Raw genomic sequence first — 24725 nt, forward strand, 5'->3', positions numbered from 1 at the left:
TCTCCCTTGTTCCCTGTCTCCCATCCTCTCAGATGACTCAGTGTAGACTCCTGGAAATGGGACATTACTTTCAAGTTCCTTTTACTAGTCTGTAGTATGACCACTAGAACAGAAGTAATTACTGGGATTTTTTTACTATGCCATATTACTAAATGATGGTTTGCATTTTTAGTTAATTGACCATCAGAGCTGTGATATTGTGTAATTTCTCTGGTTTAATTGTAGCAATTTGCTATTATCTTGAAAAGCTCCAAAGATACCTCCTTTTAGGTGAAGAACTGTTCCCAAATGCTCCATAGCATTTTGCAGTCTGCCCTGGGATGAAAGTATTGGCAGGACTTAAAGTACTGATAATGTGGAACTTGTACTTGCAGCTGGCTTCCAGGGAGAGTTTTAAAATCTAAATTGAACTCTGTAGTTATTTGACTTTTTTTTTTTTTAGTTATTGTATTGAAACTTTTTTTTAGATTAGTTACTCTCCCACCCCCTTGGAAGAAACCCAATTCCCTGCTGCAGGGGTCTTTGTGTGTTCCATCATCTCCATTCTTAATTCTAGATAGCCTTTGCCTTCCAGCCAGGTTCCCCCAGCCCTCTCTGTGGTACCATGGGCAGCAGCAGAGCATGTGTTTGTGCTCTAGCCAAGTTATGTTCAACCACAGTCTGCAAATGGTGTTGGGAGTAGGGCAAGGGATGGGGCTAACAGAGGAGAAAGAGTGGGATAAGAATAGTAGGAAGTCAAGCAAAAATGCTGGGAAGCCTGCATGAATGAACAAAGACTTCCTAACAAGACTCAAAACATGAAAAGGAATTATATAGAAGGTGGAACTGAGAACAAGTAATGGGGAAGGAATGCAGATGTGTCTTCCAAGCATGCACTTAGAAAAGACAAATTCCACCTGGAGCTGGATCTTTTGAGGAAGGCCAAAGGCAAAGGCAACAAGAAGGGCTTTAATGTAATACATAGATTTTTTTTTTTCATTTTTTTCAGTGCAGTAAAAATAATTAATTTTTAATTATGGGAGGTTTGTGTGAGTTGTATCTCAATGCAGAAAGGCCATGCAGAGAGAGATTTAGACAAAGACCCCTTGGCAAAGATCAGCTGTATGGAGTTTAACAAGGGTGAGTGCCACTCTGCTTTCTTCAGAGTGGAACTCTACAGGGGAGCCCATTTCCAATGGTTCTGTGGTGAGGGTCACTGGAGCTGTCTGGGGTGTGAGCCAGGGCTGCGTTTTGCCTGCTAGTTCATTGTAGCTCATCATTTCATTACAAAAATGAAAAATATTTCAGGATGCTGAAGATGCCATCTCAGCTGAGCTGCATTCTTCTCCTCCTGAAGGTTTCACTGATGTACACATTACTATTCCCTGTCCTAGTATGGTCTGCCCAGTGCTCCCCCAAACCCAGGAGATTTCTGGGGAGCCAGGAGCCATCTGAAGCACAGGCCAGCAGGGGTTGCTGTAGGAGTAGGAGATAGAAAAGATGCACTGCCTCCTTTTTGGAGAAGCTCTCTCTGAGGGTTTGAAAGGTTTGCTCCTGCTGCCCTCTTTTCCCTCCTACCACACTCAAGCTTTCCTGGGCTGAGTAGTGGATTCCCAGCACGGAGTAGGTGTCTGGTGCTTACTCACAGCTTTGTGTATTTTGTACATTCATAAATTAAATAGTAAGTTTCATCCTTAAAATGCTGAAAGTAACTTGGGAGTTCATATTTCGACTCAATAAATTTTAAATACTTTTTAATATTTATTGTTTATGTAAAAGTGGATAGTGGTATTCATAGTACTTGTTTTCAGGAGCCCATAGATTATTTCAATAATGACCTTTTTGTCACTCTAGAACTTGCTGATATCTTCCAGGGCTGGGACAGAATTGAATTGGGAATGATTAGTTTCATCCTTTTATTGAATGTTGAGTTTTTCCCCTTAATTCCTGTGAAATCACCATTAGCTATTTTGGCTGCAGTTCTGTGTTGGGTTGAGGCAGTGCTACACTGTAAATCAATATCTTTTCAAAAAGACTGCTGTAAATTGCCTAGATAGCATATGCATGGTTACTTTGGCTGCAATGCTGCTGCAGAGCCTGGATACTCTGCCTTTCTGGGAACTCCACAGGCAAGTCCATCATATATTAAAAAAAAAAAAAATCTTTTTAGAAAGAGCATAGTATTGCTGATGAAATTTAGACAGAGAAATATTGTACCCTCGGTGCTCATCTGTACCTTTTATATTCTGCTCCACTGGGATTACCCTGTCTTGAGGGATTTCTTTGTTTGCTGCTTTAGATTTCCCCCTTTCTTAGCTGTAGTACAGCCGTACCATTTCAGCTTGCTAGTGCAGAAAGATGTTGTGAATTCAGTTGCTGAATGAGCCTGGCCTGACTGCAAACACTAACATTGCTAGAGAGATGCCAAAGAGTTGCAGGTGAATCTGACCTGATCTGGGCAACAGCAAAACGGTAAGATGGGGCTTGTTTAAATCTCTGGGATTAAATGGGTGCTGGGGTTTCCTGTTTCAACCTGAAGCCTAGTTATCACATGCTTCCAACTTGAGCAGGATTCATTCTGTGCATGTCAGGGTGGGTTTTCACAGGAATGCTTCACATCCAGGCAGAGGGAGGCGGTGGGAAGCTGGGAACGCCACATGAGACCTCTCGGCAGCCACCCTGGTGAGATTCCCCAGCAGTACTGCCTGCGGTTTGTAAATACCAGGGAAAAGGTAGGGGAAGGCTTAAGAGCAGTGCTTTTCTCGGTACAGCTTTGTATCTCTCTCTGGCAGCCTTATTTATAATTGTATTAAGAGGATAGTATGGGCAATTTTTTCCGATACATGCTTGGCTGAACGCCCTCTGGGATGAGTGAGTGAAGGACGTGATCAGCCACTTTTTCATCTCTGCTAACAAGTCTGTGCATCTTGCTATATCTGAATAAATGTCTGTAACAGTTACAGATTTGCTGCGTGGCAGAAGATAAAATTAAAATGATCCTTTATAGGAACATACTATTTCATGGATGTCAGAATATTTTTTTGCCTTGTTAACCTCTGTCATGATTTTATTCCTCTTGCATGCTCTCTTTATTTAATATAACAAAAAGTGAGGTAGTCTTTTTAGGTAGTCATTCTTGAATGCTTATGTAGGAGTGTGTTGACAGCGGTTTGGATCTTAGTGGAATATTTCAACATATGAAAGCTCAGAGCAGCAGCATGTTCAGGGAAAGAGAGGAAGAAAAGAGCAGCAGTTACCATTAGTACAAGACAGATTAAAATGTGGCCACAGTATGGAATTATTGGAATTATTTCTGATTACTTAACTGGCAGCTAGTGTGTTTCAGTTGTAGATCAAGCCATAGAAAACTAACTCTCAACAGAAATCCATTGGAGCTAAACAAAAAAATAGTATTTCACCATATGTTCTCCTATTTAAAGGAAATGAACTGTGGTAGTGACGGTAGAGTGATGAGAGATGGTTTTTGCTTTTATTAGTTAAGGACAAAGGCAAAGAAGCTTTTTTGTAGAGGAGAATGCTTATCTTTATGCAGCATGTGAATTTTACTCCAAGAAGAGATCAGTAGTATATCAGTGTGGGATCAAATAACTAGTTTGACAGGGATTCATGTTTTCTTTTTCTGTACTTGCCAATTAAAGGGTTCTTCTTCTTTGTCACCAAATATGATTAAGGGGTAAAGATTCAGTCCTACATCAATTATTTTATGAAGGTTTCATTATTATTTTGCTGGAATTCCTTCTTTAAAAATGCTGTATATACTGTAATGTGATGTGAGGTGGTCTATACAACCTTAATATACATAGTTTTGTCTCAGGAAGTAGAGATGCCTTTTTTTGTTGTTGAGAATTATCTATAATGTTTCTATTGAAAGAGTTATTTCACTTGTATTATTCTTTCATGATTTTTGGAAGCTTTCCTTTGCTTATATTGTCATGTCTATTAATAAATTACAAATCATTGTTTAATGCACAGAAGTAATCCATCCACTTGTGTTTGCCCACATATTGTACAATGAATGGAAATCCAGGCATGAGAGAGTTTTTTACAGCAAATTTTCAATGATCTTTTTCTCTTAGCATTATCTTTTCATCTACTTATATATGTGAAAATTGTTGCTTCCGTCATCCTTCTAGAAGTGTTTCTTCTCCCCAAGCCTAAAGTCATAATCTCTGTTTGCTGTGTTACTACTGTCTCTGGGTTCTTGTGTTTTGGTTTTCTGAGCTTAAGAAAAGGATAATGTTTTGGACATATTTTATTGATAAATAATATTCCCAGTGGTTATACTTAGTTAAAGACAGATCTCAAATTAACTAGCTGGAAAACTTAAAATGTGCAAAATATGGCCAAAACTTAAGAACACAGATGGGAAAGGGAAGAAATACATAGTTTAATAGGCAGTTATTGCCAAGTGCTCTGTGAGTATAAAGAACCTTGTGTGAATCAGTTTTGTAGTGAGGCTGGGGTCTGTTACAGCAGGAAATAAGGGATGACCTGGAGTGGGTGTTTGCCATAGTCTCCTTAGTGACCCTGACTCCAGGAAGAAAGAAATTCAAGGAGTTGTAGCTGAGCAGGCAAAATATCATCAAGATCTCCTCTAAGTGCAAGGTTGGCCAGCCATTCATATCCTGTAGCAAAAATGGTCACCTATTTTTTTTTTCCTTTATTTTTTGTTATTTTGCTGTGTAAATCTTAAACAAAACCAGTACCTAAAATTTCTAAAACCCAATATGCTCCAACAGGTTTTGACATTTTCCCCTGGCACTGTTAGCACTGGTGGGCTGTTTGGAGGTTGACCCCTGAGCAGATGCTCTGTCTCAGACAGGCAGTTCTTTTTTCTCCCAGAGCCCCCACAGAGGAGAACATGGGTAGAGCCATGGAGGGGCTGTGATTAGGCTGTAGAGCAAGGGTGCCTGGCTGGTCCCACAGGGCAGCTCTGCTGGGCTCCAGCTGTGGAGGGAAGGGGTGAGGGATTATTTTGTTTTTGAAAGGAAATTTTGAACAGTGCCAGCTTCCACTGGCCATTTGCCCCTCAGATTTCAGTAGCTGCCCTGGGTGGGTCTTTGGGGTGAGCAGGAGTTTTCTGGGGTGACAGTGTGTGTGAGTACTCAGCCTGGGGCAGGTGAGAATTTGGGCTGCCATGTTCAGCAACTTCAGTATAGATGTGAGTGCAGATGTGCCCCTTAAAGGTCACAGGAACTGCTGAGCAGATCCAGACACCTCTGTTAGGGTTATTTCTCTTTGAAGTCCCAGAAAGGCAAAAATACTCAGCTGTCAGGGACTGCGGGGCATGGTTTGTAAATTTGGTTTGATAATACTAGCCTTAAAATGTTCCTAAGTGTTTCAGGTATTGCTACAATGATAATTACAGTTTACAATTCCTGTTGAAATGAATAGGAGTATCCTAGTAAATATTACCTGAAGCAACAGAGAGCATGTGCAGTATCAGTTCTCCAAAACCTGTTCTGAACTAAAGAAAAGACTAGAGGATGTTCTTGGTTTGGGAAGAAGAGGTTAATTACTATTTTTTGAACTTGAGTTCTCTTAGGTCCATGCTAGCTTCCAGAATCTTTAAGCGTTTTTTTCTGCTCCCAGATTAGGAAGGAGTGTACTGATCATGTTAAGAATCTGACCCTTAAGGACTTCATTTTCCTTAATACTGTTATTATAATGTTAATGTCAGGACAAGTTCTCCCAATAGCAACTCCATCAGTCTTTAAGTGTTCCTTCCACCTACATGGTGACTTCTGTGTTTTGGTATGGTTCAGTGAATACCTTTCTGTGACCCTTTTTGCTTTTGACATAAATGTATTGTACATGGTCAGAATCACTGATTATATGCATCTCTTTGAAGTGTGGCGTATTTTTCACTGATATATTTAATTCCACTCCCTAATATAAACCTACACATATTTCTGAATTTACCAGTGTAGGAGAAAGCAAGTAGTGAAAGAGTAATTTAACATAGTACTGAAAGTTGAATTCAGGGGGGTGATTTTGTATTATCAACCCCATAAACACATTATTTTGCCTTTGTAGAGGTAACTTCTGGGCTTTCTCTCCATTGCTGGTGATCTTGCTCTTTTGTTTATTGTATTCCTGGGTGGATGGGCTTCTCTGAAGTTGCTATATCAGTTCTGAACTGGCCTGCAGAGGTCATGGAAACATGCAGTTTTATCTGTTAGTTGCCTTTGGTGTGCTAGTCAGAAATTATGTGAAAAGTGTGAGTGGAGATTTTTCTTTTATTTTGCAAATATTTGTGGGATTTATTGTTGGAACTTGTGTACAATAATTCTAGACCTGAACTTGCTATCTCATCCTGCTTACTAGTTCTATTGCAGCTTATCAAGTTATTGAAAATAACTTGATAAACTTAAGCTAGATGTTATATAAATGTAAAATAACCTAAGCTAGTAACACATATCAGCAAGCTTTTGATCCAGTCTGTATCATTCTATCCAAGAAATTAAATAGAATTTATGTCAGTTATATTTCAGTTTTGCTGTGTTTATGTCTGTAATTTAATATCAAATTGTATACAACTTACCTGAAGAGGAAAATTCCAAGTATTGCCAAGTGAGCAGTGGGGAAGTAAAACCACTAGGAAAAGGCATAATGTCTATTTATATATTGTGAAAGCTTAGCTTCACTTAATTAATTTCTGATGCTCTTCAGTCTGCAGGCTCAGAGCATTTGAATATGTTCTTCTCCATTTTATTAAATCTTTGTGTAAGTACACAGAAAATATATTTAAACCATTAGAGACTATGTGTAAAATAAGTTTGCCCAGACTTCCCTGTAAACAGTGGGAGTTTCAATGAACAAATTGGTTCTGTTGTTAAATATTGGCTATAGAAATTTTATTTTAATGTAATGCAGAAGAGTTGTCTTGAAAAGTTCTCCAGTTTAATGGAGTGGTTCGTTTTGCTGCTGCCAAGGAAAGGGGTGGAACTCGCCCCCTAACTTTCAACTTTACAAGGAATTTTTTGTTTGGCAAAGGAGTCCAGATACATAAAATTATATAATTATAAAATATGATTGTACTGCTGGTAGGCAGCTGTGCAGGGTAAGTTATGCAAAATATCTACAATCACTCTCAGTTTTGTGACAATTTGTCATGAAAAGCTTAATGTACTGTAAGGCTGGAGGACTTCTTAGACTGATGTTCTAATGACAGATGTGATTTTTGACCAATTTGATTCTCAAAATTTGTTGCTTGTTGAAAGTGATTCATGATGAACTCACAGCTTTGGAGGTGCAAATTGCCACCAACTGCAGAAGGCTTGGCTGCTTTGTACTGTTACAGCTTATTCTTTAAAATTCATTTGAGCACAGTCATAAGTCTACTATAGCACATGTTTTGGCTTGAACACATTCAAAGAAGCAGCAGTGATTTTCACTTCTCTGTTGAAATACTTTTTTTTTTAATAAGCATTATCTCTATGCTGTTATAGAATTCTCATTATAAAATTGTATCTATCCATCTTATGATGAGCTATTCTCAGTATAAGCTTGCAACCTCTCCATTTGAAGTTTTATGCATCTTGGCAAAAAAAGATATACTAGAGTGTTCTTCATATTTTGAGTAACTTAATAGGTTATAATTTTCAGTTATGCTCCTGACTAAATTCTGGATTGTAGGATATGGCATATTTTCCAGTGTAGCACATTATGCACTGAGAAGCAAGTTTCATTATGCTCCCTTACACATTTTTGCTTTGAAAGTTATTGTGCTGCTGCAAGTCTGGCAAACCTGCGGTAGCTGCTAGAAAATTCCTTTGAGACTTTTCATTCAAGTTTTATAGAATTCTGTAACCAGGTCATTTGTCTGAGGGGAAAAAACCAGAAAGAACAAGTTAATAAAAAGAAGTCAGGTGTATATGAGGAAATCCAAACACAGATGAGGGCTTTTCATTTAATTATTTGTGAAACTGGGTTTCTCATCCTTGTCTGAACTCTCAAACTTCCATGAAAGAAAGCAATGGCAGAAAGGTCATGGATGGCTGTTAGTAAGATTTCAGGGAGACTGAGTTGGAATGTAGGTTATTCAGATCTCGGAAGATTCCTTGACCAAGAGAATAATGACAAAGTTGAAGCTCTTTTTCTGCCTCTACCTTTATACTCTGCTGATTTTATAGAGGATATTTTGTCAAATGCAGTGGTTTGGAAGATAATATGTAGAGAAGCAGGTCTAGAAGCTCTCAGCTTGTCTTTCCTTGTGACATTCATCTGCCTTGGATGCTGCATTTCTCAGCCTGTAGGGTTGTTGACCTCAGGGATGAAGCAAGTAAGAGCAGGAGAGATTTCTTTCTTGGTGCTAAAATGAAACTTTGAAATGCATTAGCAGAATGAAGCAAGCAACTTCCATTGCCTAGTTTGTCTGGCTTTTGCTAAAGAGAGTTAAAAAGGAAAAGAAAGGAAGAAAAATGAAGAAAACAGGAAGGAATGAAGCCAGTAGATTTTTTTTTTAAATGAAGGAAAAAGAGCCAAACTAATTTACCATTCTAGTTTTGAATTATTTCTCGCAAATCACTTTTAAAACATCTGCTGAAGCCAATGCGAGAGTGGCACTGATTTGTTAATGACCATGCAATGTGCATGCTGCTTCATTGCAATGAAGGTTGTCATCACACCAGACAAAAGATAACTGCAAAAAACTTTCCACCTGCAAATGTGTATATTTCACAAAGATGATGACATGACCTATCCCCTTGTCTTTTAATTTAAAAAGGGCTCTTCAGCATTTATGTGAAGAGCATGTATGTGAAAGGTCTGAGTAGCTGGGCTTAAGTCACATACTGTCAGTTACATGACCAGATCTCACCCACAGCAGTGTTTGCAGTGTTTTTGTTGCGTTCCCTGCTTGTTAGAGGACAGTTTGTTTTTTTTTAGTTTCAGTCTGATGATGATAACTGTGAAAGAATCAAGAAGCTTGCTAGGGATAGGCAAAGCAACCTAAAGGAACTGGGTAGAACCTATTTTCAAGGCATGGAGTTGTTTACGATTTATTTTCTTAAGAACCTTACTGACAGCCTCAGAATCTAGCAAGAATAGGCATTTTGTTGTCAAGTCTCTCAAGATTTCTCACACTTGAACTTGGCAGTGGGAAGACTTACTGCATTTATGGATATGCCTTTGATAACTCCATGATCAGGGGGAGTTTTGGAGGATAGAATAAAAAAAACCCTGTAAACTCAGACATAATATACTACTCTCACAAAACCACTAATAATGCACTTATGGAAAGAAAACTGTATAAACTAGCACTGGCACATGTAGCCATCTGTTGGAGCAGGAGGCTGATATGGAAAATGGATTGAAAATATTTTTTTCATCTTTATTTTAAAATCCTGTTCATATGGTTACAGAGGAGGATAGACAACAGATACAAGTGGGTAACTAAGTAAAAGAGTATGAAAACCACCTGTCACAATTTCTTGGGAGTGTTTATGTTCAGACACTTTCTCACTGCCTTTCTGGTTACCAAGGCGTCTTTGGCTCGTGCCTGGCACTGGAAGCTGCCTCTCCCACACTGATATCTCTACTGATCCTCAACTGTGCCCTCCAGTTTGGATTTTGGAGGAGTGACCCTCCTGCTTTGGGATGCAGCAAGTCTGGACCCAGGTTAATGGAAGCAGCAGCCTGGCTGCAGTTTCAGGAAAGGCTTGCATGGCACATTGTGTTACATACCAGTGTGACAAATGTGAACGCTGTGCAAGTAAAAGGAAAAATTTATTTGCCAGACTTTATTACTAACACAGTTACTGTATTTTGGGGCATCAGTACAGAAATAGAGCAAAATGCCCCTTTAGATCAGCTCTGTTGAGTTTCTGTCTCTTTTAATGAGCGTTAGAGCTGTCAGGACTTTGGTGTGACCTTTATCTGAGACCCTGTCCTTAGGTGACTCCTCCTGACGTCTTTTGTCACAGAACAGAGTTTTGCTTTGAGGACATATGTAGGCTTCTATAGACCTAAAATCTATTTAGGTCTAATCCAGACTCTCTTGAAAACTAGACCTTTTTTCTCTGCAAGAAGAGGAACATCAACTTTAATGGATTAGAAGCTCACTTTTCTGAAGCTAGGCTGTGATGTGAACAGAAAAAAAATTTAGAAATGCTCAGCTTCTCCTTACCACATTGAGGGCACCTAAAATAATTTTCAATAATTCTTAATTTCAGAATTGTGCTTGTTTCAGAAATTATGCTGATATTTAGGTGTCAAGTTAGTAGAATAAATATGTTCTATATTGCAGCTCTTGGTGTGTTTGTGGTGAAAGAATTGTGTAACCAGTTTTAACTTCTAGTTTAAAATACTATTTTTATTGATGCAAGTAAAAATGTTTTCAGATTTTTATGCAACTGGGATTCCTACCCCAGGTCTGATCAGTTGGTCTTTCTGTGAGAGTGACTTTTCTCACTTGACAATTCAGCACAGACATTTAATCAGCTCATTGAGTTCAGTCTTTCAGACAAACACAGAGAATTAATGTCAGAGCTTCTAGTTCGAAAATTCTCCCATCTGGCACTTCAGTGACCTTTTTATATTCGTCTTCTTCCATATGACAATGACAGTTGGTTTAACATCAGCTTTGACTTTGGAAATAAAACGGCCATTTTGGGCGAGTGCCTTTGAGATGGGCTGTGGGAGGTGTATGAGTAAGTTTGTGGTAGGTACAGTAAGGAGCATACCATATCCCCAGATACCATTTCCAGTTTCTGAGCTCTGTTTTCAATTGCATTTGCTAGCTCATAGCTAGCCTTGATAGCTATCTCTGTAGCCAACTAAAGTTAAATAAATATTACTCAAGAATATGAGTTACGGTTCTGGGACACAGAGAGAGGTCATCAGGAGAGGAAAAGTGTCTTATTTTACAACCATTTTTTCCTTGCTTCTTCCTTCCCTTTTACCACCTCCCTATTTTTTCCCCCTCTTACTCAAGTTCTCTTTCAGCTTCTTTTAGCTGTTCCCATCAAATGTTCAAACCAAGGGGCTGGTGTAGGTGGTTAGAGGGAGGGGTGAGTGCATTCAAGGACCTCTTTCAAGTATGAGCCTGATTGCACTGGTAGCTCTGGTATGAGCTGGCTGGTGATGTCGTGCAGCATTACATGCTCTACTTCCCCTTTCACAATTTTATCCGCTCCCTTATCTCATCTCTTGCTCTTCATGGATCTTTTCCCGTATTGTAGAGTTCTCACCAACTGAGCTCTCTTCTCAACCTGTGCATGTTTCTGCTGGTGGGTGCAGCAGTCATTGGCTGGCCCTCTCATGATGAGGATGGAGAGTGCTACCAGATGGGCTGAGAAGAAGCAGGCAAGTCTTTTGTTTAAAATGAGAAAGAGCCTCCCTATTGCTTTGTTCTGCAAAGAGAATGAATCTGCAGATAGCTGCATTTTTATTTTGAACAAAGCTGCTTATAATACTCCAGAACATTCCCAAACTGTGTTTTATAAGTAGCAAATGTCAAATTCCAGGGATGCCAAAATCTGCAGATGACTTGTGTTCTTAATTGCCATGGTACCAAAGCATGATAGAAAATAACATGCTTATAAAAGGTAATAAAAACTTGGATCCAGATAGGATTTTTTCCAGTGAGAATTAATGGCAGACTTACTTTCTAAGCAATTCAGCTGTTGAACCAGTAGTCACCTAACCATATTTTTTTTAATATACATCTCTCAGCTAAATACAACTGCTAAGTCTTATTGTCTGTAATAATGAGATTGTTGCACTACTTCCAGTGGGTTTTGTATCTACAAATTATAATCTATATCTTCATAACTTTTCATTTTAAAAAGCCCAAGTGCATTACGAACCTAATTAGCACTCCCAGTTTCTGCTTGTGATAGGGGCAGGATCACTGTTGTGAACAGAAAAATGAAATTGTGGAGAGGTTAAGTGACTTCCTTACCTCACATTACTCAGTAATTTTAATTTTTGTTTTTTTGCTGCATGCTAGATCTTGGATTTCCCTGTACCTGGTCCATTCATAATACATCTCCTGGAATGGTGCAAATGGGTAGAATTCAGATATTTCCTTCAGATTTTTCAGTAGCAGCTTTGGATGTCCACTCTGGTGTTTACCCAGCCAGTCACTTTCCCCCCCCAGATTTACACAGTGGCAATAACCAATAGAAAATAGATGGTTGGTAATTTTTTTTATATTTTACATAAGTCTGTATCCACTGGATGAACAAAGTAAGCATTTGTAGTGTTAAATGTAGGAATTAAAATCCAGATATAATACATCTTCCTGAAAGATGTGATGAGCTCCAGAGCAGGATGTCTTTACGCTATACAAGCATTTTAAACTTTTTTTCTTATGTGTGGTAGGATGTCTGACCTGTTCTGCCAGAATTGGTTGTTCTTTGTTACTGAGGATATCTCTATCATATGAATAAATTTCACTGATATGGGACAGTCTATATTTTACTAAGTACCTAAACAGGTGATTAATTCCTGGTCATTCACGACTGTTTTAAAATTCATGAACTGTAAGACTATAAATTACTTACATGGTTTAGCTGAATCAGTCTCACTCTTTCAATGCTATACGACTTTAAACAGTAAATTAATTAGTCTAGCAACCTTTAATTTTGAGAATCCTGTTTCTTTGGGACCTCTTAATTTTGGTGGCAGTGATGAAGTGAAAAAATCTTGCATTGAAACTGTATCACAATAACTACATCTGATACACCATTTATTAATTTCACATTAATCCCAAATGCAGATTAAGGAGTACTGCTGGAAATGAGATTTAAGGTGATTCAAAGAGGCATCTTTATTTAGAAATGGTTCCATGAATGATTATACTGATTTTTTTATTTATTTAATGGGGCTTATTATGGAGCTTTACACATAGAGCAAAATTACTCTTCTTGTGATTTCAGTCTCTTAACTTCAGCAGTATTCTTTATGGGAAAAAAATTTGGCTAAATGCTGACATTATGTTTTGAGATGTGGTAAGAACCATGATGTTAGGGTGGAGGCTGCAGCCCTGTGGTCCATACTGACATAATGATGACTAGGGTTCTTTATCCTAAAGCAGCCTTGGGATCTTCTCAAATTGACTGGGAGGCTGGGCAGGATGAGCAGGGAGCACGTCCAGGCTGTGTTGTTGTCATAGATGGTCTTCAGATTCTGATCTGCAACTAAGAAAGTTTCAAAGTATAAACTATGTTGTGTTTTTTGGGGGTTCTAACATGAGGAGCTCTTTTTCTTGAATATTCTAGCTCTTTTCACGTTAAATAAATAACTTTTAATATCAAGCTGCACTAACTTTTGTGGTGCTGTGTTTTATTTTGCGTTACATTGCCAGAATCTGTGATAGCTGAAGTAATTACTGAAACTGACATGAATATTCTGATTTTCTAGATAAATCTTCCTTTTGTGTCTCCTTTTAAGCGTAGACAAGAGCTCTTCAGGGAGCTGCAAAGTGGCTGTTTGTGCTGTAGGTTTTAAGCGGCCAAATGTCTCATCATGATGTCTCATTTTGTCTTAAGTTTTTCAGTTGAGACTGAGTAAATAATTATGAGCAAGTTTTAAAAGTAGGTTTATTTCAGTAATTAGAGTATGGAGAATGCATATAGCTCGGCAGCAGAATGTGGTACAACTTGGGGAAGTAAAATTCTGTATTGACATTAAGGATCCATATGTGAAAAATGTAATGGGCAGGATGCTTATGGAGAGGTGCTTCTCTTGGAGCACACCTGGGTTGAAAGGGATCTTTTTCCAAGATCTGGAAATTAGATTTGGGATCAGGGACTCTCAGCTATTAATAGTGTTGCCTCACTGATTGGGAGTAGGAATAGTTATTGCTATTTTCTGGATTAAATCTTTTCCTACAAGATACCAAGTGCCTGGGCAGTTTCTGAGTGCTGCTTTGGAAGTTTTATTCCAAAAAGTAACTTCAAATGCAAAAAAATATTTTCTGCAGGACCACTTTGTTTTTGGTGTAGAAAAGCAAATCTCCTTAAAGGGAGACTGGTATTAGAGTCTTGTGTAGACTTTTCAGGATTTTCATCTTAGAATCAAAGCAGAGACATTGGGGATGAATGTTCCACATGTGAAATTTTCTGGTATGAATACCATACATATAATTCCCATTGTTTTGTCTTACTTTTTTCCCATCTAGAATCTTTTTTTTTTTTTAATCATCTGCTCCTTGTCTCAGCCTCTCTCCTGCCATTTTTGCCAACATCCGTTTTTCATTGTGGTCCTCTGAGGTACTGAGATTCCTGTGAGGTGGGAACCTCAGGAACAAAGCAGCTATTTCCTCCCTTATTTCTCATGTCTGGGGCCACCTACCATGCCCTAAGCTGGAAGTGGTGAATAGCCCAGTGAATTCTATGAGCCTTTTATATCTGATACGAGGTTTGGAAGGATAGTAATATTTTTTTATTTATTGACAATCCATACATGATGCAGGTATTTTTGTGTATTGCCTGTTATACATGTAACAGCCATAAATTATTACACGTATTAAGCTGATTAGCTTATTTTAAAATCCTGTTTCCTGTAAAGAAGAGTTAAAGCATAAAATGAGGATCCCATACCTCTGTTACTCATAATTATGGGATCTGCTGGCAAAAATACCCCATCTGAAAGAGATAAGTGTGGTTCCGTTGCCCTACTTTTAAAAGCCAAATAGTTTTGGAAATAGTTTATCCCTCAGAAAATTTCACCTTGAATGTAGTTTGTGGTGGGAGAAGCACAAAATCACAGCAGTAACTCCTGAAGAGGAAAGAATCACTTCAAGCATTGATATACCTTAATGTTTACTTATATGATTACTTGTTTGAAAGAGATGGCAGTTAAAACTGCTTAATGACTTATGCAGCTGGCTAGACAGAGGTTTCTTTAAATGCACAGTATATTCATACTGAAAGTTTCTTCTTCTTGATTGCATTTTATAAAACATAATTGTCATCTCGTGTATGACAAAACAAGGTGTCACTTGTACTGTCTCTGCATACGTTTGAGGTCAGTACTTTTAATAGTTAAGGTGCCATTGAATATCACATCTTCACGTAGCACCAGTTTTTCACTCTGGTGGCACTTACAGCATCTCAGTGAGTGTTACACTGGGCTACACTGTTATACCTATGGCATTGCATAGCTAGGGAGGGCTAATGAGTCATAGATACTGACTTCCTGTATGTAATGGCTTGTTTCACTTGGATTTTTATTCTGATAAATGTAGCTAAATTAGATATTCAAAAAAAATCATCCAGTTTTGAGGCTGCATTGGAAAAAGAGATGGTTTCTATAACTTTCTGGATTGTCATTTAATTGAGGTGACTATGGTTGTTCTGTGTGTAAAAGAAGGGTTAGTAAAAGAATAGTGTCCATCTGAAGAACCTATGACTTCTATAGATAGAACAAATGAAATGGGGTGAAAAGAAAAGTCTGGTCTTAGAGGTGGCAGAATGTACTTAGGGGGAAGGTCTTACTATCCCAGAGAATCACCCAGGAGCATCCAAAAGATTCTGAAAATGAACCAGTGTTCTTTATAATAAATACTGTGGTTTAACTGGAAAATGGTCCTTAATTCTTATATGCAAAAATAAATATGGAAATGAGAAGGTGTGTTAGGCTTCTCCTGACTACCAGGAGGAGCTACCAGGTGGTAGACACGGGTTTGCAAGTCTCACACCTTCTGATGCTAAGTATTTGTACATATCCATTGAGAAATTGAAATTTATAAGCAGCAGTTATGCTGTACAAAGCAAAATTATATTTCAAAGGCTGAATTCGAGTAAAAAAATTCAAATCGATCTTGTTCACAAGGGTGGTGTGGTCAAGCTGGTGAAATCTATGATCATTTTTATGCAGAGGAATATTTCCAAAATAAGTTATGTTTCCATTTTGCTTATCAAATTGTTGCTTTTTTGCATGATAAGCACTACAGAATAAGTTGTACCCTTAGCTGGAGCACAGGAGCAGCTGGTCAGCACTCCTGCTGGCCAGGGGCAAAATCTGCTCTACTGTGGTAGCTTAACATTGCTGATAGAGGGAAACCTGAAACCCCCAATGAATTTGTGTCTTTAAGCTGGTTACACCCAGTGCTTTAAAACCACCAATGAGTTTGTGTCCTCAGGTTGGTTACAGCCAGTGCTCAGTGCTGACCTTTTAAGACCTGGTCCTTTCAGATTTTACCGAACGGAGTCTCAGACTGAAGTTGGCCTGTCAATGGACTTGGCCTATCAATGGCAGAATATAAAACAAATGCTTAAAATATTGTTTCTCTTCAGTGTTTTATAGGCAGAGTAGACAGTTTGGAAATGTGTACCCTGCAACAGCCGCGTAAGCTTAGCTTTGCTGGCTTCAACAGTGCACAGCAGCCATTTGGAGAGAATGCTTTGTTTCTGCCAAGGCTATATTGATATCAGTGAGAGAGAAGTGATGAATGAATCCCCTTGTCAGCTCTGGCAGGAGATGTGCTGCAGTTGCAGAAGAGGCAGATGGGCTGGGTGAGCAGCCTCTGCTTTGGCATTTGTCTGCAGTCCTGAGGCTTTTCCACAGGTGACAGCCTGTGCATCTACCAAGGTGTTTGACTTCTGAGTGGGGAGCTCATCTTGGTTTTAGTCATTTGGAAGTTGGAAGTTGACTATTAGAAGATGATAGTGGGGATTTTTTATCTTACTCCAGATTCAGTCAGGTGGCCTGAAGGCTAAAGCACCTCCCTTCAAAATCTAGTTCCAAACTATTACTGTGTCCAGTCTAAACAATAGTAAGGCAGACCTGCACATGGAGATTTTCCAGTGGAAAAAGAAAACAGAAGCAGCATTCACGGCATTATTATCAATTGTATATTTATAGCTGGGTATTCCAAATATTTTAATGTGCTACAGGTGCCTTGGTAACCTGAAAGGAAGACAAGTACTTCTTTCGAACTTTTTGTCCATATCTCCTGCCCCTGTTTTCTAGATCATGGGTCTCAAATGCTGACAAATACTGATTTATTTGCATCCATGTTGATTAAGCAACAAGGAAGTGCTGCTGTATTAACAGTGATTCCAATTTACTTTATTTTAAAACATCTTTGTTGGTAGCAAACATTGCAAGAGCATGGAGATGGCAGTGGGAAGTATATGGATACATGTCTGGGCATATGAGTTGTTTTAAGGAAAAGAAACCAATTAGTTTTACAAGAAGACTCATTAAAAACTCTTTGGGCTGCAGCTGTTTATCTTTTCTCTCTGAAGTAACAGACCAAAATTACGTAATTGTCTTAATTTAGGCCCAAAGAAAGAATTATAATTTGGAAAGAAGGGGGATTTTTCCTTTTCTCAAGGAAGATATAACTTGCTGAAGTTCTAGTCTTTGAGAAATTGCTTTAGTGAGAAGAAATGCAAACCCTTGTAATGCCTGGTTTGTGACAGTAGTGATGTCCTTCCTTAGAGCTGACCTGGTAAATGATCGTTTGGCCAGATGGCACAGTGCAGGAAACATACTTTAAATTTTTAATGTAGAAAAGAAATCTTTCATCTACTGTTACAGTGGATCATAAAAAACAAAAGTGCCAAACTCCACAAGGTACAGTCACCCAGTATTTTCTATAAACAATTGGAGTAAGTTGGATTTCAAGGCATAAAATGCCTCTGGGAAAATAGCAAAGAATAATTTATTGAGAAGTTTTTGGAGATACTTTGCTTTAGGAAGGAAGACTCCTGATTTAACGGTAATTTTTTTTTTCTTTTTATTAGGACAACAAGTTTTCAAAAATTAGTATAGATTATAGGTGCTCGAATGTAGTAATAATTTTTTTTTATATGAACAGTTCAATTGACAGCAAATTAACGCTGTCTATCCTTAAACACATGCAAATGTCATGGAAAAAGTCCATTGTAAGTTACTTTGATTGTCTTACAATTTCGGGAGTCTCTTGGGTCTGCTTGCATCACACTTCATAACCTTTCCCTGTAGCCTGAAAGCTGAAACTATTTCTTTTCTTTCCAAGTGAAAAGTCAAGTCTCTTATGGGTGAAAACAGAAACTGAGGCCTCAAGCACAGCCCCTCACCAACAGTGTAATTTAAAATTGTCATATGAATTGAAATGAAAACCAGAAATGTACATGACTGGAGTATCTAAAGGTGCTGTTCTGCTCATTTAGCTCTTTTGAACAAACCATAGCACGTTTTGATAGCTCAAGCAGCAAGTGGCAGTCTTTAGAGCTTGGCAGAGTTGTACTTCACAGTAACAAAGAATTGAACTTCTGTGCTTTAGTGTGCCATTAAGCTGCAGTCTCACGTTTCAGTGCCTGGGAATTGATTTACTGATTTGATTTTCTGAGACATATGGTGATAATAATAATAACACTGTATAAGCATTATTTAAAAATACCATAATATACCAGTATTGAATCTCTGGAAAGCCAGCACCAGCCAGTGCACATAGAAACTACCATCATTTATTTTAGTTTAGTCTCATCCAATTTTGAACAAATGGAAATCAATATTGCTTGTGGATATCTGTGGCTAGATTGGAGAGAGAAGTGGCATTGTTGCCAAGAACACATTGTACAAGAAAACACAAATGTATGAATTTATGTATGTCCCTCTTTTGCCTTCCTTTTCCAGGATCTTTCAGTACATTGTATAAGGATAGGGGACACTCACATCACAATAATAACTATAAAAACCCTATGTAAAATGCATGTGTTGTTTTTGATTTTAACATAGAAATAGAAAGTGAATGCTTATAAAGTTCAGTGGTGATGCTGGCTGGTGCATGGAATGATATCGACTTTAAGCCTGTTAGAGTCAACAAATAATGTTTTTTCTTTTCAGATATGTGTCACAAAGATGTCTACACGGAACTGCCAGGGAATGGATTCAGTGATCAAACCTCTGGATACAATTCCTGAGGATAAAAAAGTTCGGGTTCAGAGGACACAGAGTAGTTTTGATCCGTTTGAGAAGCCAACTAATCAAGTGAAGAGGGTTCATTCAGAGAACAACGCTTGCATTAACTTCAAAACTTCATCTGCAGGGAAGGAATCACCTAAAGTCAGGCGGCACTCCAGCCCCAGCTCTGTAAGTGCACTGATACCTCTGCATGGGCCAAGGGGTGGAATAAGAGGCACCAGATAAATGCCTTCTTGCTTAAGAAGGGATTGTTTACATGGAAGCAACAAAGAAAAAGGTCACAGCTGCTATTAAATGTGTTTTTCCATATATATTTGTAGTGTTATTAATGAAATAGGATCAGAAAGTAGGACTTTAAAAAGAATATGATTTATGAAATTCCTTTCACATGTTATTTAGCGTGTCTTACAGGATTTCTAAGCATTTTCCTCTATCCTGGTGTGTCATTACAGCTGCTATAATGTTTATGCAGCGAATTTTGCAGAGGATTGCTTATTTGTGAAGAGGAATTCTTTCCCATGAAGTTTAAGAACCCACATGAATTGTCATTTAGATTTTTAGATTTCGGTTTGAGAGAAACAGATAAGATTTGATGGGTTTTGTTTACATTTTATAATTCTCTTTTTAAAATCAAGTAGTAAAAATAACATTCATTTCCCTGTCAGAAACTCTGCGAGAGAGAGGGAAGAGAGAAAAAATAACAGAGAAGGGTTTGGCAACACATCATAATAGTTTTATTCTCAAGTATTTTGAAAGAAACTAGATAAATAAAATGTCATGTCTTTAATGAGTAATGCCCAGAACAGATTTCCCCCAAAAGACCTTCAAAATTATTGAAAACTATTTCTGTTACGCTTTGGGAAGAAAAATCCATAATAATGTGACCTTTGAGTTGAAAACTACAGATCTAAGTGGAATGGATGTAACACTTCAAATCTTATTTGGTGGGAAAAAATTTAAAAGGTTGATTGCCTCCTCTTTTTTCTTTTCTTTTTTTTCTTTGTTTCGCTCTATCTTCTGGGGATCTTATGTCCTCCCTACAGAAGTTTGACTGAAGCCTGTCAGACTTCTGACAGAAATGGCAGGAGATTAATTTTCTGTAGATGAGCTGTGTTTAACCCGTGTGCATTTAGCGGGTAAGATGTCACCCCTCCAGGGGACTGTCCTTTTTAGAAAAGGTTACATTTTAAAATGTAACCATCTGTAGCAAAACCAAATTTGCTTCTTTTTACCATCAGTTGGCATTAAATAGCGGCTGCCAAAGATGTCTCCAGTGTATTCCATCTGGGTCCATGACAAGGAATTCTTACTATAAAACTTTTACAGTCATTAAGAATGGAAGAATCTATTTGCACTGTGTTTACTTGTTTGTGGTGCCTGATTTTTTGGCATGGCAACTATTAATTTAAACGACTTTTTTTGCACAATCTCAAGTATTTCGTGGTATTAACTCACTCCTCATCTCTGCTGTTCCTCTCAGAAGCTATTATTAATTTCTGTTAATATTTTTGACATTCTTCTGTTAACACTCAGTTGAAGGGTTCCAGTTGCTTTGTTTCCAGAATTTTGAAGCAGATGTTTTTGAAACTGTGTTTTTGGTATCTTGTTCTTTTCCAGAGGGCTGACACTCTACTCCATCCATACAATCTCCTATGATCCCAGTATTTTCTTATGTAAATGACATTAATGCTTCCTCTACTAGCATGCTGCTCTTTAGAGCCCTAGCTAAACATATGCTTTTGTAATCTTGGTCCATGGTGACTCATGTAGACTTGCTGGATACAGGAGGTGCAAAGAAATTTCTTGAAATACAATTCTTATTTCTCAGCATCCTGTAATTCTCTCTGATTTTTATAGTTCTGTTTGGTGGACTCAGTTCTTCCTTTTGCTTGGAGGCATTGTTAGTAATTTTTGATTTTTCCTCACAAGGAAGAGCACGTGAAATAATGAAAGCGTTCATGCAAATGAAGAGGAAAGAGCAGTTCACAGCAAAAGGTGGTGTTAGCCCTCTGCTGATCAGGTCACACCTGGTCCTGCCTGGCAGACCTGAGTTCACCCATCCAAGGTAGAGACAAGATCAAGATGCTTTATTCCTATTCCCAGAACCTGAATACATGGCTTCAGGCAGTAGATGCCCTGATGCACATTTTATTGAGTGACACCCGTGTGGTTAGTTGCAGAAATGTATCATTCTGTGGTTTTGAATTATACTTGAATTAGCGAAGGGTTTAGGGTTGTCTAGCAGATGCCCCTGCTTCTTGCTCTTCTGATCATTACATCTTTTTCTTCCAAGTCAGCTGCATGTTCTCCCTTACTGAATTCATACCTGGTTCTCTGGAAATTCTCCTCTTGTATAGGTTATACCAGTCTGAACAAGCATTTAAATTTCTGTAAATATTCTTGAACATGCTATGCCCTCTGGGTCATATGGGCTACAGACGTAGAGATATTTTTTGGTTTTGGCTCTGCTTTCTGTAAGCTTTATTTTAAGGTATTCTGATAGAGGTATGCTACCTTCAATTTTCTCTTTCTGTGTTTGATTAGTAGAGGAACTGAATTAGACTTCCATTTAGTCTTTTCCTTTCATCATTTGAAGTCCTCTGTAGCCAATCAGGTGTGGAAATGGTGTCTTACAGAAGGTATATGGCCAAGGCTTGCAGTCTCCATATCACTCACTGCTTCTGCTCAGGTAAAAGTCTTTTATTTGTCTCAGAAAAATAACATTTTTCAAGATGTGACCTCAAAGACCTTGTTTATGATGCTTGGGGTGTCAGTTTCAGTTTTGATTAATCTCAGCAGCTTTATCACCTCTCTGACAGGTATCAGTTTCAGCATTTGGTAGAGATTACAAAATACTCTGCAGGTGGTGTGTTGCCCATTTTGTGTTGTCCGTACCTTTGAAATGCACTGCACTTTGTGATGAGAGAGATGAAACACACACAGAGGTTTGGGGAAGCTGGAGCTCCATGATCCCCACACAGACTGTCACTTGGAAAATACATCTCTTGCTTTTGAACTTGAAGTATTTTTCTGCAGTTAATGTCACACCTCGCTGCAACGTGGTAGAATTCCTGTTCAGTTAATTAGTGCAGTAGTGTACAGACAGAATTTAGAACTTTTGTTTGTTTGTTCTTGTACTACAAGAATTTTTTTTTTTAATTTTTACGCTTAGAATCTTTCCACCTTCTCTACTTACTTTGAACATAAGAAAACATCTATGGGAGCGATTTCCAAACTGCTTTTGCTGATTGTAATTGTATGTTGCTGCATGAATTTCCCAGCAAAACAGAATTATTCCTTTATCAAAACAGAGTAGTGGATAACCTGGAGGTAGTGAAGCAGGCATTTTCCTACCTGTGCCTTGGCTGTCAGCCACTGTTAGAAGGGAATTTAGCTTGACAAATCTATTCTCTGGTTCATCCCAACACAACATGTATGGTGTGTGTATATATATAAAATATACATATAGATATAGTTGTGTGTGTGTGTATATATATATATATATATATATATATATTATATATATACACACACTTATAAATGTCTCTCTCTCCCTGTGTCTATATTTATATTTCTAAAAATCTCTGCAGAGTCCTTTGTCTACCAAGGCAAGAAAATACTTTTCTCCTTAAATGAAGAAAAGGTAATACTACATAATAAACTAGATAAAACAAAAAAAATCACAACTGAAAAGCAAACACGTGCCACTCTTCCCCAAATAGCTGGTTTTAAAAGGTGGCTTGACCCTAATTATCTCAAAATTTTATTTGAGATCCCTGCTCTTTAGAGACATGATCAAACTCTCCAGTGCAAGGTAAAGTTTTGGTGTATTCAGAGTACACATTTCATACACTAAAATAGTACTTTTGCACCATATATGAATAGAATATTGCAAGCTGTAAAAAGTAGTCATCTGCTCAAGATTTAGTTTTGTACTTAATCAGTTTGTTCTCCTTGAATAGCTTAAGCTCCCTGGTGGTGAATTTAAATGCCATGCAAAGGTATATGTTCCTACCTGTCAGTTACTTTTTAAAAACAAAATCAAGCTAAACACTAATGGGTCTACTAACTCAGATAAATGCAACCCCCCAAATATTCAAATAAAAATAATTGCAATAAGCAATGCTTTACTGCACTGACTCTGTACTCTTTTTGGGAGAACAGCCTTTCTTCTGTTTCTGTAACTTACTAATTTTCAGTCCTGATACATGCAACTCTCCTCCAAAAAGTACAATCCAAAAAACACGAATCCTGTAATGTTCCTACTGATCTTGTTAGCATATCTAAAAAGTTGTGTAAGAAATCTAGCTTTAAAATAGACACTAATATCAGGATTTTCCCCGAAAGTCAGGCATCATTTCTGTCTGCCCAAATAAACACTTGCTGTGCCAATCTTCCTCTTCAGATGTAGGCAAGCTTCTCCAGTTAGGAACCTGTCAATTACTAGGGGAGCTGCATCCTTCCTGGTTGATATGTTTATGGAGGTTGGATAATTTAAGAGCTTGGTGTAGGGAGTGGAGTGTTCTTTAGTGGCACAAAGGAAGCGTTAATAATTGTTAACCTAAAGGATTCTCTCTAGATGAAAAGGCAGATAAAATGTGGCAGTTGAGGCAGCTCCTGTGCTCTAATAGCCTGGAGAACAAGTGAAGAGCTTTAAAAACTGCACCCTGCACAGAGAGCTCTATGGGTTGCTTCAGCCCAGGTTGCTCTTAATTTATGGCTGTGTGTTAAAGGGTTAGGAAGATGCAAGCAGCAGAATGGGATCAGAGAGTGGGAGAACTGAGGCTGAGGCTTGGTTTGAACACTTGAACATCTTTGTATCCCTTGAACGTTGCCCTAGAAAACAGTCCCACTTTCAAGATATGGTCAAATTGGACTATTATTATAGGTTGGATACAACCTGCAATTAGTGTGAAAACTGCATCTGGTTTTTTGTGAAAGAAGGTTTACTCTTGTAACAAAGAAGACAAAATGGTTAAAAAGTAATTATTATCTGTCATTCTCATGATTTAATCTCAGTTGAGCTTCTTGGCCTGTGTTTTTCTTTTAAGTTTTTCTAGCAATCAATTTATTTCTTTTGAGGTGTATAACAAAGCAGATAGTCACTTTGGATTTTCTTTAATTTACAGAGGTCCTGTGAAAATAATATTTTTTGTCTCCTGATGGTAGTTTTATATTGAAGTTTAATGTCCCCCAGTTAAAAAAAAGCGAAAAGGATCTATTTAAAACTTAGACTCGGGAGTGTGGCAGTTAAGTGTGACATTCACAAGCTGTTCTGCAGTTATGAAAAATGCATGAGAACATAACCCACACAGCTTCTATAGGAATAGTCAGGTGATTTTCAGTGTAATTTTCCATTAAAGCCTTCTTTATTACATAGATTTTGAAAAATTCTGAGAAAGAAAAGTATTCACGTGGCAGTGTAGTGCAAGGATTCACACTGCAAGACCTTGTTTCAAACCTATTATCTCTCCTACAGGCTGTATCAATGAAATACCCATTTGAAACTATGTGGTCAGAAAACACAGTTTCTTCTCATTGCTTTTTTCCTTTGTTATTTTTAATACTCTCACGTCAGTTTGAACTACTAGCTTCTTCTATTTCTGTACTCAGCATTTTGGCATACTCTTTCTATCCTTGTTACTATAATCTGTATTTCTTTAACCAGAGGGGAAAAAATATCTAATCTTGGTTACTGCAAGCCATGCTGCTAAAAATGCTCACTTCTGTGCTGCTTAGACTAATCTAGCACTGGGGAAAATGTAGGCTTATAATAAGAAAGATACCTAATGGAAACTATTTTCAAGGAAAGTGAAATGTGAAGGCAAACAAGTAAAATTCCCAGTGAGTTTCCTGAAGGG

At 38.0% G+C, this 24725-nt stretch overlaps 1 protein-coding gene and 1 pseudogene across 4 annotated transcripts in view; both read left to right on the top strand.

Moving 5' to 3' along the window:
* The window catches only part of LOC103813012 (pre-mRNA-processing factor 6-like), a 50489-nt pseudogene extending 49574 nt beyond the window's left edge, over positions 1-915 (top strand).
* CDK14 (cyclin dependent kinase 14) overlaps positions 1-24725 on the top strand; it is a 342320-nt gene that overhangs the window by 62852 nt on the left and 254743 nt on the right. For 3 of the 4 annotated variants that reach the window (XM_050971253.1, XM_050971252.1, XM_009085938.4), the window contains exon 3: positions 18787-19032. The exons of the other annotated variant lie outside the window; for it this stretch is intronic. In XM_050971253.1, coding sequence (XP_050827210.1) covers positions 18787-19032 — 246 coding nt within the window. The remainder of the gene's footprint in view (positions 1-18786; positions 19033-24725) is intronic. 4 annotated transcript variants of the gene reach the window in all.

This window comes from Serinus canaria, chromosome 2 (assembly GCF_022539315.1).
Source record: "Serinus canaria isolate serCan28SL12 chromosome 2, serCan2020, whole genome shotgun sequence".
Taxonomy (NCBI): Eukaryota; Metazoa; Chordata; class Aves; order Passeriformes; family Fringillidae; genus Serinus; species Serinus canaria.